General features: G+C 40.9%; 1 protein-coding gene across 24 annotated transcripts in view; it reads left to right on the forward strand.

The window, feature by feature from the left end:
* The window catches only part of Kalrn (kalirin RhoGEF kinase), a 660017-nt gene that overhangs the window by 389553 nt on the left and 254724 nt on the right, over window positions 1-15740 (forward strand). For 18 of the 24 annotated variants that reach the window (XM_074073308.1, XM_074073309.1, XM_074073319.1 and 15 more), the window contains 5 exons: window positions 2199-2417; window positions 5182-5331; window positions 7701-7815; window positions 11149-11264; window positions 11726-11848. In XM_074073308.1, the coding sequence (XP_073929409.1) occupies window positions 2199-2417; window positions 5182-5331; window positions 7701-7815; window positions 11149-11264; window positions 11726-11848 (723 nt within the window). The remainder of the gene's footprint in view (window positions 1-2198; window positions 2418-5181; window positions 5332-7700; window positions 7816-11148; window positions 11265-11725; window positions 11849-15740) is intronic. The other 6 variants (XM_074073314.1, XM_074073318.1, XM_074073328.1 and 3 more) reach the window with 1 other exon arrangement.

The raw sequence follows: 15740 nt of genomic DNA on the forward strand, positions 1-15740 counted from the left end.
GAGGTAGAAATGGAAGGCAATGCAAAAGGTGGATTTGATAAGTTAGAAATGGAAGGCAAGAAAACTAGTCAGGTCACCCCCCATAGCAGTCTATGTATGAAGTGGTGAGGGCTGAGCTGAACATGGGGATTAGAGAACCACAGTTATGAATGATGCCAGTATTGTAATTCTAACTGACAGGGAGAACAGAGGGACCAACAAAAGTGGCAGTGACCTTGGGAAAACTTTCACAGGGAGAAGGAGTTCAGTTTTCACTGCAAGACTTGAGGAGCCATCAAGGAAGTGGTGGAGGCTCTGATGGAACAGGAAAGCCCTTTCCATTTAAAGGCAAGGGTCCCACCACTCTCTAATAAAGTTGCTTCTTTAGCCAAAACTGCATCTTTGCAGCAAGTGGACATGGAACAGACAGCTAGACCAACTGGATGAATGCTGCTTACCAATGTGGGGTATGCAGGTAGCTCCCTGGCATCTAAGACAATTAAAGAAGAGGGTCAGGCGCCAGCAAGAAAAGGCTTACATCAGGAATCTTCTGGAAAGTGGAGATAAGCCAAGGGAATAGACGAGAGCACTGCAGAAGTGAACAAAAAGCAAGGACTGATCTTGATACCTCTACATATAGGAAATGGAGAAACTCTACATATAGGAAGTGGAGAAAATGGTGCCAGTAAACTTGAGAAGAAAAATCAGGGACTTTCAGTGGATCCTTCTGCCCTTTAGTTTATTTTCTGTAACTGCATTCAGCAATTATGAGCCTAATGCTGATGTGGTCATTAGGACAGAGACTGACAGTAGGAAGACAAAGATGCAAAAATTCTGGGCTGCTGGAGGAAGTTGGGCTAATGGAGTTACTGCAGATTTAGGAGGAAGTAAAGAGAAATCAACAGGTATTGCTAGATTAGAAAAGATAAGTGAGAGTGTGAGACTGCAGTCTAAGGGCACGGGCAGATGTGATAGGAATGAGGGAGAGGTACAGGTAAAAAGTGAAGGAGGTTGTCTCAGACCTAGGAAGTGCTGCATGCATCACCATATGAGAATAGTCTTATCACTACTGCCCAGAAACAGCAGAAATTAATTCTGGAGTAAGTTACTGGGCATCTAGCTGTCCCTTTTCACTGCCAGTTGAGCTACACTTTCCTAAAAAATACACAGGCCAAATTAGTACTACACTATTAGACTGGACTAATCCCAGCAGTTGAGGTTGCAATGCCATTAGCTCTCGCAAGTCAGCGGGACTCTGGCTTCCTCATGTGAAATAAGGTAAATCCTTTACCTTATTTAACACCATTTGGTTTTATTCCTGTCACCCCGTCCTCCAACCTGGTCTCCCCAACTCCTACAATTACTGTGAACTCAGAAAATACAAAGCACATTTAGCCAGAATCAGAAAGCATAAAGAAAATAAGATGGGATGAATCAAATATATACTGTAAAATTTTTGTAAGTGTCACAATGTACCCCTGTACATTATGCTACTAAATTTTGTTAAACAAATTAAATATTGTACATTAAAAAAGAAAATAAGATGTATATAATATATATGCATATTATATATTTTTTATATATGTTCTAAAAGCACATGTAAATATTGTTGGAATCCTATGTTGAGCCAAACCATCTGTTGCATTGCTTTTCTCCTTTGGTGAAGACACTAAGGGAGGACATGAGAGGTTACTCTCCAGCTTTACTAACCCTCCAGATTGATTCCTTCTCCTGGAATCCTTTTCCTGATTATCAGTGCTTAAAATGGTTGTGTGGTTGCTTTTGTTTAAATGCTGTGTTCACTTGTATAAAATAAGAGTACAGCAATAGCCTCCTTTGAAAACTTAATGATGGACAATTTGGTGATTAGATTTGAAAAGGAAATTTAATGAACCAATCAGGGAAGAGAGTTATATTTAACTTCTGTTTCTCTACCACAGAATCTGAAATGTTTTTTAAACCCTAGTGTGATGCAGTTAGATAGTGAGGGCTAAGGATATGAGTTAGGGTCCTGAGAATTAGTTAATGGAAATGTATGATATCCTTTTTTTAAAATATGCTTTAAAAACAAAAATGTATTAATCATCATGACAAAAATGGATCAGTCATTTAAAGCTCTTTAACTTTTCTGCATCTTTCCACTCACGCCTCACTCCACCCCCTCCCATACCACGCCTGGGTTGTTCCCATGGACCTCTCTCTCCTCCCCTCGTGCCCAGTCCCTCTTTCATGCCACTTCCTTGCAGAAGACGCACCAGAGTGCCCTGCAGGTACAGCAGAAAGCTGAGGCGCTGCTCCAGGCTGGCCATTATGACGCTGATGCCATCCGGGAATGTGCTGAGAAGGTGGCCCTCCACTGGCAGCAGCTCATGTTGAAGATGGAGGACCGGCTAAAACTGGTCAATGCCTCTGTGGCCTTTTACAAAACTTCTGAACAGGTGAGGAACAGGGCTGTGGAAAACATGGGGCTGAAGTTGACAGAGGCTGTTTCCTGCCTCACATTGCAACCCCAGCAAGAAGCCAGACCTCTCAATATCAAACCTAGAAAATAAAAGAATGGTTTATAGAAACACCACACTTGGCTTCCTTATCATCTTTTCCATTAGAGCAATGAACCACAAGATTTGTTTCTCCCGAATTTCTCAAACTAATCGATCTATCTGGAGGTGTTGACGTGGAAACTGGGTATAGGCTGAATGCTATGTTTGAATAGTGTATCTGTCAGCTATTGCCACAATAATGCTGTATAACAAACTACCCCAAACTCGGTGGTGAAAAACAGTCAGCATTTATTTTTTGCTAAAGTATCTGTGGTTCAGTTGATCTCAGGTGAACTTAATATATCTAGGCTCCAAGCTGCACCTTGTGTCCAGATCTGCTCATGTATCTCTTTGTCCTCCTTGACCAGCAGCTACTTGGGACATGTTTATCGTTAAAGATAGGAGCTCAAGAGCCCCAAATCTATTGTACAAGAGCATTTCAAGTCTTTGCTTCTGTCACATTCTTTAATCCTATTGGCCAAAACAATCACATGACCAGGCCAACAGCAGTGAGGCAGCAATGCCTTCTATTAAGGTCATGAAAGAAAGATGAATATTGGCTGAATAATAATATAATCTATCACAATTAGGTATTATGCGTTGCTTGAAAAACGTGATTATTTCATGGTCCTTCCATTCTAATGGAGGAAGCACAGCTCTCTGTCATTGGGGGACTATGAGCCTAAGTGGTAAGATAGCAGAGCTGTGGGAGAAAAGACAGGAGATGCATACACCAGAGACATGAAAATGCAAATTTATTACCATTATATCCATAGAGTAATAGTCACAAGGCCCAAGAAGATTTTTTTAAATGATAAGGGTGCCATCAGGGAATACATTTAATGAAATAAAGGCTTAAAGCAGGAATAATTTTATTATGCATAAAATAGTTTTCTCATTTGAATTGCCCCCTTCCCCAGTAGAAATGGATAGGAGGAACATTCCCCTATGGGTGGCTTGCAGGGACAATGGGAAAGTCTTCCTCAGAACAAATATAACATATCTGAGTCCCCACACCTCTTAGTCCTTCTTTCTGTCTTTTCAGAGAGATTATGTCTTTGATAGTCACAAATTAAGATAATGAAGGGCTTCCCCAGTTGATCTATAAGGCCAATACAACCCGGATCAAATTCTAGCAAGCATTTTTGTAGAAAGTGATATGTTGATTTTAATATTTATATGGTAATAACATGCAAATGCAAAGAAGCTAGAATAGCCAAAATACTCTTGAAAAGGAAGGACAAAGTTGGAGGAGTTATACCACCTGATTTAAAGACTTTCTCTAAAGCCACTGTGATCAAGGCAAAATTATATTGGTATAATAGACACAATGGAAGAGCAACAGGTTATAAAAGTAGACCCACATATAAGCAGTCAGTTGATTTTTGACAAACCAATTTGATGAAGGCAAGTCTGAATGTCCATTATGGAAAAAGTGAGACTTAATTTCCATCTAATCATATACAAAATTCTGTGTAATTTGTCTTATCTCAAGACATGAACCTGCCCACACATTTCCCTGCCTTGCATAAAGAGGGCTACAAGAGATGGGGCTAGAAAAGTTACCTATAGACCTCACGTTTGGCTATGAGGGTGCACTGCTCAAGACCTCTTTCAGCTCAGTTCATGACTCAGTGAACATCCTGTCCAAAGACACATCCTTCATCAAAAGGAATGGCGTCAAATGAGGCCAAAGATAATTATGGTTGCTCTCCCCTGTAGCTATATCCAACCAAGGAATCACAGTCTGATGAAGGAAAATATAGGAATTCCGGTTTCTATTTTTTCCCCATGATGCTAGGAATTGAAGCCAGTAGCTTGCACATGCTAGGCAAGTACTTTATAGGATTTATATTTTCTGTATCCTCCTCTACACACTGGTACGAGACGGCCTTCAGTCACCCACCATAGGACCTGAGCTATCTTTCCCTCTGCTCTTTTCTAAGGTCATTTGTAAAGTCATTCAGCATGGCCTCTCCTCATCTTTAGAACTGAGAAGCATCTTAACTGGCTTTTAGGTTAACCCAAATGTATTTTCCCCCAGAAGGAAATGTGCATTTTATAATAGATGACCTAGAGATGTCACTACCTTATGGTAGGACTTTGGAACATCTGTCTGCAGGGGAAAAGGAAGATGGCCCTTGTTCATGGCCTATATATCACACAACAGAGGCAACTTCCCTCTTTACCTCTGCTTAATGCTCCTTGCCACAGGACAAGTATAGCTGGTTAGACCAGTCAAGTATCTTCTCCAAATCCCATTTCTTGTTCCACATAATTCATAGTTATCATGAGGTTACAATAGCATAATATATATAGAACACTTTGAACCACCCCCCATATCCTAGTCTTCCTCCTTTTTGTACTCCTTCATACTATTCCTAGGTGATGTCATCAACCCCCATAGTGCAGCCTTTCGCCATCAACTGTGAGATGTGATTCCAAAATCCATATCTCCAGTCCATATCTCCTGAGCTCCAGACATAGGATTCTTATGCCTCCTCGACCTATCTTAGATGTCCCAAGGGTACCACATACTCTAAATCTACAGACTAAGCTTTGAATGGAAAATGTCCCTATGTAGGGTTCTGTGAACTAAAGTCCTCAGAGAATACTTGCTGACCAATTAACTTACTGAGTCTTTCCCTCCATGATTCATTAGGTATGCAGTGTTCTGGAGAGCTTAGAGCAAGAATACCGGAGAGATGAGGACTGGTGTGGCGGACGAGATAAACTGGGGCCAGCAGCAGAGATTGACCATGTCATTCCACTCATCAGCAAACATTTGGAGCAGAAGGAGGCTTTTCTTAAGGTCAGAGCATATTGTCTCACAAGCTCTCAGACTCCAGCCTTGCCCCCCACACATACAACACCCCAACACACATACAACCCCTGCCCTCCCCAACACACACACTGCTTCATATGGGCTTCCCAAGTTCCTGCTCTTTCTAGCATCTTATCTGAAGGGAAAAGGCATTGGAGAGAAGGTTAATTTGAAGGGTCATAAGGTTACACTTCAAATATTCATTTCTCTCAATACTTTTGGTATCATTAGGAAACTAGGTTACACCATTATTACTGCCTCCATGTTCAGATATTCTGATGTCCCATGAATGCTGTTATATGCTTTCACTTAGTTTATGAAATTATTTTTTGTTTTCTTTTGTGGTGCTAGGGATTGAACCCAGGGCCTCATTGAAAGATAAACGCCTAGATATAAAACATTATTAAAAATAAATCTTTTATAAATGGATGATGCAAATTTTAGGATAAGAACTAAATGGATTGAGACACCTATTTATTTATCAGTCTAGCAATTATCTATTACCAATAAATGTCACACTGTTTATTCTCCTTTGTGAAGGTAGAAATACCTTTCTCAGGGTTTTCTGATGCAGCACTAGCCTCTCAGGGAGGAAAGCGTAGTCCTGCTCTGCACAGGCTTTAGTGGAGTAGGAAGTCCTCCTGGGTGTGTCTCACCCCGCCCCACCCTTTGATCCTCAGGCAGTCTTCTCTGTTCAGGCTGATCTAAATGTTCCATTCACTCTCACATTTCTCACTTTCATGTTCTACTTCCTCTCTGGTTTCTGAAAAGGCAAAAGAGAATTTTTATACCCTAACATGTTGCCACCAATCTCACATAATTCTGTAGCTAATTGCCTTTCTTTTGTTAAGGATTTGTTCCTCTTGACCACCTCTTTGAGTTTTTTGTTCTTTTTTTAAGATGCACCGCCCCACTGCCAGCCTCCTTCTATTTGCTTGATATCTGCACCTGGGTTGGTTAGAGCCATTAGTAATCAGTTCTTACTAATACAATTAGATAGAAGTGCTCCCAAACAGGGCTTAAGATAACTTTTTAAATCTATTACAAAATAAAGTTTAAAACAAAGCAATTTAAGCAGAGCATATTAAGGATTTTAAATAGGGTATTAAGGTATTTCTTCACAAAATTTAATGTTTCTTTTGATGAAAAAGAAGAAAGAAAACTTTCTGGGCTAATGTTTTTCATATGTTCATAAAGCCATAGAGAGAAACTCCTGGTTGCTATGGAATTCTATGCCCCACAGACAGTGTGGAGCTCTCTGTCTGCATTAGTTCATCTATTTTAGATTCCTTAACCTTAGACCACCACCTGGCTGTCAAATTCATGAGCCTCGGGGTTCATGGACCCAACACCAGGCTTTTACCAGAGATCCTAGAAGCCTTTTTTGCTTATTTTCTTATGCAATCACAAATTATATAGTTTTATAATTATATTTATATTAATCATATCACATGTTATAATTTTAATTATATGATATGTGACAATTTGCGAGATCAGAGGCTAAATGTAAGATGATTTTAAACTAACAATTTCATCTAGAGATAATTTAATTCTAGATACTATGGATTAAAAATTAGTGTACTAGCATATATTACTTTTACAAGGAAAAAAATGCTTTTTAGAAAAATCCAGAAACTATAAGAGACTAGGAATACTTTGTCAGTAGACCTATATTCTATATCTGAGTTATTTTTTGCCTGCTGCCTTTTCTGAGCCACAGTCTTGTCCATCAGTAGAATGTGACCTGTGCCCTCTGCCACCCACAGCTTGAGTCTTCAGGGGGTGGTATAATGGCTCTTATTCTGTTGAAATTTGTATTTCCCAACAAGAGGATGGTTACTAGTGTTCCTCAGGTAATGAGGACTTGGTAGGCAGACAAATATTTTGGAAAATGTTGGTAACTTCATTTAGATTTAGAATGTATGTTAGAAAGAGTGTTTACTAAATATACTTTAACAAGACTAAGTGAAATTAATGTTAAAGTGGGCTTACAGTAGTGGTAACATAAGGAGCATTCTAGTAGAAGAAAAAAAAAAAAACAGCCTGGGAGTGACAGCAGTATAAGTCAATATATAGGCAAGAAAGGGATTTGTCTGACTTCTGATTTTTATCTGGGATGGAAAAGGCACAGGGGTAATTCTTCACCTAATAAAAGGAAAGCTCAGAGCATTAGCCCTCCTAAATTGGAATTGGAACAACCATGAACCAGAAGTGAGCTCCAGAGCTCTGCTCTCTCTGGATTCCTTAGCATCCTCATCACCATCAAGTGATCAAGTAGATGGAAGGCACCCCTTCTGTGGTGTCTTGGCGTCCCCATACCTGCTGGGATAGGAGTCTCACACCCTTGTCTCTCTCAGGCCTGCACCCTGGCACGGCGGAACGCTGAGGTGTTTCTCAAGTACATCCACAGGAACAACGTCAGCATGCCCAGTGTAGCCAGCCACACTCGGGGACCTGAGCAGCAAGTAAAAGGTCAGTGAGAGGTCTGCCAAGCCACAAAGATACTTCAGCAACATGGATGCCCTAAACATGCTATGTATCTAGTCTTCATGCAATCTCAAATTTCCTGATACCTCTCCTTAGAGAAGAAAAAGTCAAATGTGGGATGGTGTGAGAAGTGTGATTCATGGTCAGTTTCTTAACATGCAAAAAGATTTCCCCAAGCTTTATCATTTGTCTTAAGATTCTAGGGCCACAATGGCTGGTAGAATTTTCTGGAATAACAGAAGTAGCCCACATCTACACTGTATAATTTAGTGGTCACTAGTCACATGTGGCTATTGAGCACCTGAAATGTGGTTAGTGTGAATAAAGAACTAAATTTTATGTTTATTTAATATTAATTAATTAATATGTAAATTACCACATGTGGCTCATGGCTAACATACTGAATAGCACAACACTAGGGTATCTTATATCCTGAAACAAGATGTGGACTGAGAATCATAAAGCCAGTATCTAATCCTAAGTAGTTGTTACTTATTGCCTAAACTTTTAAAACTTTGATTTTTTTATATAAAATAAGGGGGATGTATAGATTCTTGCTATGCAAAGTGTAGTCCCCAAAGCAGCAACATTGACATTGGAAGCTTGTACAAAACACAGAATCACAGGCTCCACCTGAACCTGCAGAGTCAGAACCTGCATTTTGGTAAGAACCGCACCCCAGTCCCATCAACTAGGCAACTTTTGTGCATGCAAAATTTACTAATTACTATTCTAGATAATCTTTAATGTATCTCTAAATCCTATAAAGTGTATGGATATATGAAAAATATATAACCTTTTAAAATCACTTATTGTCTCATTACATTAAGCTTAAATTATCTGTCTTTTTATTTTATTATTATTACCATGTAGAAATTAGCCTTTGAGCAGGTGAAGAGTTTTTAACACATGTCCACTTGTCAAAGCAGAGAAATACAACACGGTCACAAGGCTAGAAAGAGTACCTGAGTAGGCTTGGAGTGCAGAGTAGGGCAGCTGGGAGGCACCATGGATAGAATGGGGATGCGTGATCTATCTTAGGTTGAGTTTCCCTCCTGTTCAGAAAGCTCAAAAGTTGGGAAGATCAGAAGCCATTGGAAAGAATTAAATTTAGGAATCATCTTCCCTACAGAGAAGAAAAATGTAGGGTTTCTTTTCCAGATGTGTTATTTTGTTTTTGATTGAGGGGCTATGTGGGTGGCTGACATAATGTCACCCTCTCTATCTAACACATTTCAGAGCACATATTCTGACTTCTCCATGCAGATGGCAGCCTGGGGAGGCCTACTACTGCTGAGAGACCACACCCCCCCCATTTATATGTACAGAAGAGAGACAGGCACCCAGGGGGAGCCAGAAATGCCTATATCTTCCCAAGGCAAGCAAAGGTTGTTCCCCATATGAAAGCTCTCAAGAAGGAGTAGAAATGAAGCTCAAAACTCTTTAGGATTTTTGCCTGATTTGGGTTGATTCCCTTAGTTACCATAGAGAAAGCTGCAGTGAGCAGTGCTTTGAATAGGGAACATAGAAACAAAAAGAAGCAGGAGCTCACTCTGCCCTTGCCCAGTGGAAGCTTCCAGTGGAGCCAGGACCTGCAACCCTGAAACCCCCTTCTGTATCTCTTTTATTTTCACCTGCTACCTGGATCCAAAGCCACATAGTAAGGGTTTTTGTTAGGGGAGCAAAGATTGCTACCTAATAGTCAAAAAATTGTACACTGTACTTATTGTTCAGGTGACTGCATTGGCTGGGCTGGGCTCCTGTGGCTAGGCTCAGCAATGCAGCTGTGTTTCGGGGTGACTGGTGTGGTTCGTGACTATGGGTAAGGTTTTTGTCTGTTCGCTCTGAAACCTGGTTGAAGAAGCAGCAGTTACCCAGACATTTTTATAATGGTGATGGCAAGGGTAAGGAGCAGAGTCAAGTCCGTAAGCACACTTCAATCTCCTGCTTATGTCCAATCTGTTAACAGCCTGTTTGCCAAAGCAACTCAGCCAGAGATCTCTCAGGGAGTGAAGAAATATACTTTGCCTGTCTGGGAAGGAATTGATGAAAGCAAAGATATAGGGAGTGGTAACCCATGAAAGTTCTCAGTCTAAAGGAGTATAAATAGATTATATCCTTAGAACCCAATCTCCAGGGTGGGGAGGAATTAAAAGTAAATAAAATCAACAAAAGCATGTAAGTACTAACACTGTAATTTGGGTTGTGTCATCTTGGTAAAGCACAGTAATGTGTGCTTTATACTCCAGTAACTCAGAGACCAGGGTGGCTATAGGCATGGGATCTGCAGTCAAACATGACTTAGGCTAAATCCAAGCTCTACCCTTTCCTATCTAAATAACCCTGAGCAAATTACCTGTCCTATTCTAGCCTCAGTTTCCTCATCTGTAAAATAGAGAATATAAAGGTACATGTTTTGTGGGGTGTTATGAAAACATATGCCTACCACCTAGTGAGTGCTTAATAAATATTAATTGTTGCTATCATCATTAATGTGTATTTTACTAATATCTGATATAGTTATCAGGAAGTAAGAGGCAGACATAATACAGAATAAATTTGTTTGCCTCAAACATAAAACACTTAGGGAATCAATCCAGGTAGCCAGCTACTGCTGAAAGAATTAGGGAAGGAAGTGTCACAGGCCTTCCCTGACCCCCTTTTGGCTCTACATGCCTTCAATATGTCCTCACTATTAACATTGTTAGAGGTAACCTGAGAATAGCTTTCAGCTTTTCTTAGCATCAGATCCAAAGCAACATGAAGTTTGGGCCTAGAGACAATAGGTAAACAAGATTCCAGCAGTTTTCCTCTGCCCTCTGCTTGGGCACTTTGTAAATGAGACTCTGTTGTTAAAGTGCTGTGTGCACCATGCTTGTGCAGGAGTGAGAAGGTGGCTTAGGACACAGGCTGTCCATGCATCACACCAGCCCTCTCTCTACTGCTTACTTCTTGCCTCTCTTCCAGAAGCTCCTCAGGAATGCCTGGGAGTCCTGGTAAAGTCCAACCACGGTCATTAGGCTCTGGGGCTGAGTCATTTGCTGTCTGAGGAACTAGGATCTCCCAAGGTCTCTTACAACTGAGGACTGACTGTAAAGAGAACCGGGATCACTTAGGAGTCACTGATGGCACGTTCTTCCTTCCTAATTGAGGGAACCCTCAACAACAGGCTCTCACCCTGGTCTCCCCGGTCTTGCTTCCTTCTGGGGCACACCTTTTGCTCCCTTTCTTCATCACTGGATTCATCCTGTGGGAAGGCTTGACAGTTGTCTGGGTGGTGGAGCTTTGCTCACAGTCTTTCTGTACTCTGCTCCACAGCCATCTTGAGTGAGCTCTTGCAAAGGGAAAACCGTGTCCTGCATTTCTGGACCTTGAAGAAGCGACGTTTAGACCAGTGCCAGCAGTACGTGGTGTTTGAGCGCAGTGCTAAGCAGGTATGTCTAGAACTTTCCCTGGCTTTACTTCAGTTCTGGGCCCAGATGACCAAGGCTTGGGATGGTCCAAGAGAGGTCACAGTAGCAGGCAGATTGGAGATGGGAGAGGGATGAAGAGATGAGAAAGAACAGGTTGCCACTTGTCAGTAATTCAGATTTATTAATGACTCTATTCTGAGTCTGGTCCCAGGAGATGTGAAAGAGTACAAGGGGGTACAGGGTACTCACTATGCCCTTATCTAATGGATGATACTGGGTCTGATCTAAAATATACTGCTTTGTTGGTGGGATGTTCCATGTCAGAGGAGAGCTCATTCATAAAATATCCTTCAGAGCTACACACAGATTGAATCATGTCACACTTCCTGGTTGTCCCAAACCATCAACCTTCCCTCTATTACAGCATATTTTCCTCCTGACAGCTGCCTTCTGGGGGCCGGGTGGGTTGTTTCCTTCCATAGGCACTGGACTGGATCCAAGAAACTGGAGAATTTTACCTCTCAACACATACCTCCACTGGAGAGACCACAGAAGAAACTCAGGAGCTGCTGAAAGAATATGGGGAGTTTAGGGTGCCTGCCAAGGTATGAAGCATCCCAAAGCTCTCCCCAAGTCCACCCAGCACCCCATGCTGGCCAACTTCACATATGGAAGCAAGAGCAGCCTCTGTAAGCAGAACCAGTGACAAGGTGGAAAGCATGTTTAGGATGGTCTCCTTTGAACACTGAATGCCCAAGAATTATAGCTGCTGGGTAGAGCAGCTATAAGCAGAAAGGCAGTTGGTGTGCACACTGTGCTTCCAAATTTTCATCATCATGCTCCAGGTTCTAAAATCTACTGTATTCTTTCATGCCAAATAAGGCAAAAGGGTGTATTCATACAAAAATGTGCACACATGTGTGAACATCTGCACATATCCACATATTATTGAAATTTGAGTGGCTTGTGAAGTCCACCTTATGGGAGGGGTGGGTGACTATGGGTGGGTTCACAAAACAGATGAGTTTCTTGTTTTCTGAGCTATTTCCATCAGGTTTCAGACCTGCTAATGAGCCAGTTTGGGTCTCTGGGAGCAAAAATGTGTACACATGCTCACGTCTCCATTCCCACTGGGGGGTGGGGAGGGGCAGCTATAATGGAAGGAATCTGATTTCATCTGTTTTCACAGCCAGCATTTGATCTGAGTATGTTTGGGTTTGAATGAAAATCTGATCACTCTTAGATCCCTCTTTGTAGCATCCTCATCTCTCACACTGGGCTCCTTGCCACATCGGAGCCTTTCTCAGCATCACTTCCACACACAGCAGATGCTTTTCCCAGGGTAAGAGCTGCTTTTGTGGGGATTGAGGAGGAGAACGTATTAATGTCCCATCCTACCTGGAGATCCCTCTGACACTACAGCACCATGTTCCTCTAATTTTGTCTAAGCAAGATCTTAGTCTCATTTCAAAGCCAATATTAACCATTATCCAACTGATTATCCATGTTACAAATACTGTGCTGTGAACTGTATACTGGGGAGCTGCCCCCTGCATCATTGTGAGCTTTTGTGCCTTTTGTCCAGTATGAAGAGCAATGGATTCAGATATGAGACTCATTTCAATACTAGCTAGAGCAAACAGCACAAAGAAGGTGACAGATGCACAGAATCTGGTTCAAATCCAAATGCAAATGGATTTTGAAATAATCAGTTTGGGTCTATCTGTCCCTCTCCACATAGTTTCAGTTATGAACCATTAACAGGCTGAAGAGAATCAGTTTCTTTGGTTTTCTTACCTACATAGGATGGACTGCAGCAGATAACCAGAACTTAGGGTCAGAAGCTGACTATATCCAAAGTGGAAACATGAAGCAGTATTCATTCAATCTAGTTCATCCTTCCTTTAACATCCTGCTTCATGACTTTCTCCTTTCACACCCATTTTTACCACCCAGCTTCCTAATTGGGTCCCATGCTTGTGTCCTTTCCTTCCTTCCAATCCATCATGCTCTTCATATCTTTGAAAGATCACTTGGTTACATCACAACCTGGCTCAAGAACTTTAATAACCTACAGTGCCTTCAGGCTATGGCCCCATGACTTCCACAGTTCTGTCGCCTGTCTCCCAGCTTCATCCTCAATTATGTGTGTTTTATGATCCAGCTAAGTGAATATATTTTGTTACTCTCTGAGAGATAGATCGTATAGTTTTTGTCTCTGTACTTTTTCCATATTGTGTCACCACCTAGAATATCCTCTCGTGTTTTTTGAAAGGAGCCCACCTTCCTAATCCAGTGCCACCTCCTCTGTGATCCTACCTGTGTGCTGAAGTGTAATCTGGTCCTTCCCTGCTGCACTGCAGCCCTTGTCTGTATAACCTTAAGACACTTGATACAGACCATCTGTTCTCCAGCAGTCAGCATGCAATAGTGCCTCTGTGAGCCAACAAATTCCCCAAGGAGAAGAGCACACTTTATTTCCCCAGTCAGATATCTGACAGTATCTTGTGCATTGAAGGGAAACCCCAAATATCCATGAATATACAGGAAAAGGAAGTTTGGGGGGATTTCAACACCCCCTCCCAATCTATACTTAATAGGATTCTTCTGCTGTGGCTTTCTGTTTTATCTTCCTCCCAATTGAACTATTTCTGTCAATAGGCTAGCATCCTCCCATGTTGCACATCTCAGGGATATTTGTATCACAGTTCCTACATGATAACAGCCCCAGCTAAGAAGCTTCTGATGAAAGGCAATAGCTTCTTGCCCCACCTCAGTCCCATTTCCCAGAGGCAAACCTCTTTTAACCAGCAAGCTTTGTTTATTTTTTTAAATCTTTATAACCAGTGAAATGAATTTCAAATGGAAACCAAATTGACCATGAACTATAAGAGAGTAAATATGGTGGCCCTCATGATTGAATAGGGCAACAGATTACACTGAATTATTGTACTCTGGTCCAAAGAGAAAAAATAGAAGAAATGCTGAATATAAAAGGTACTTTCTGTATAGAACCCACAACTATAAGAATGAAATGAGATAAGGAGTTTGAGTAGAATAACAGAAAAACAAAATTGCACATTGTGGTTTGCCTGTAGACAATCCAGTCAGGAGAATACAGTGATATTTTCCATTGTGGTTTTAAAAATTTATAAGCGACCAAGGTGCACGGTGATAGGGAAGGTCAACCATCTTTGCATCCAGTAGGACTCTGTTTCTTCCAAAGCAAAATTTGTTGTTAGATTCTCTTGTTTCTCCTTTTTTTTTTTAACAATTCAGTGGTTTTTAATATATTCACAATCATTGTCACTTTTAAATTCAAACACTTTATGACCCCAGAAAGAAACACTTCATCATTAGTAGTCCTTCTTCATCTTCCCCTGTCCGCAGGCATCTATAAGTCTACTTCTTACCTCTTAGATTTACCTGTTCTATACATTTCGTATAAATTGAATCATATAATTTGTGGTCTTTTGTGTCTAGCTTCTTTCCCTTACCATAATGGTTTCAGGATTCATTCATGCAGATGAATGTGTCAGTATTTTATTCCATTTTATAGCTGACTAATGTTCTATTATGTGGATATACCACTTTTTGTTTACCATTCATCAGGTGGGTATTTCTCTACCTTTTATCAGATGAATAATAATGTTGCTGTGGACATTCATGTACATTGGTGTACATGTGTTCATTTCTCTTGTATGTATACCTGGGGGTAGAATGTCTGCGTTACATGGCACCTCTATATTTAATTTTGAGAAACTATCAAACTGTTTTCTAAAATGGCTACACCCTTTTACATTCTGATCAGCATTGTATGTGGGTTCCAATTTCTCCACATCCTCACCAGCACTAAGCTAGTATATTTTTTTTTTAGTCAGAGTCTTGCCCAGGCTTTTTCTGGAATTCCTGTCTTAGCCTCCTAAGTGCTGGTTTTACACTGTGTGCCACCATACCCAGCCTTGTCTGTCTTTTTGATGCAGGCATTAAGGGTATGAAGTGTTATCCATTGTGGTTTGATAAGGATATTGAGTAAACACTTTTCTTAAACTGGTAATTTTCTCTCTGAAAGTGAAAGAAGCCATGAGATAAACTGTATTTAGTTCTTACTGACAAAAGGGAATTAAGCAGTAGTGAAAGAAATTAATATGTTCTTAGAATTCAGAAAGTAAGGAAAGGGAACATTGGGATCTCAGAAAAGTCCTTCAAACTGAGAAAAGTAGAATCTAAATAGTGCTGATAAAAGAAGGACATGGCTGGATGTGGTGGCACATGCCTGTAATTTGAGCTACTTGGAACGCAAAGGTAGGAGGATCACAGTCCAAGGCCAGCCCCAGCAAAAGCAGGAGACCCTATGTGAAAAACAAACTAAAAGCAAAAAGGACTGGAGGTGCAATGCAAGTCATAGAGCACTTGCATAGCAAGCCCAAGGCCCAGAGTTCAATCCCTAATAAAGACATAAAATAAATAAAAAAGGCATTTTGTTCCTGTAGAATG

This window comes from Castor canadensis, chromosome 5 (assembly GCF_047511655.1).
Source record: "Castor canadensis chromosome 5, mCasCan1.hap1v2, whole genome shotgun sequence".
NCBI classification, from domain to species: Eukaryota; Metazoa; Chordata; class Mammalia; order Rodentia; family Castoridae; genus Castor; species Castor canadensis.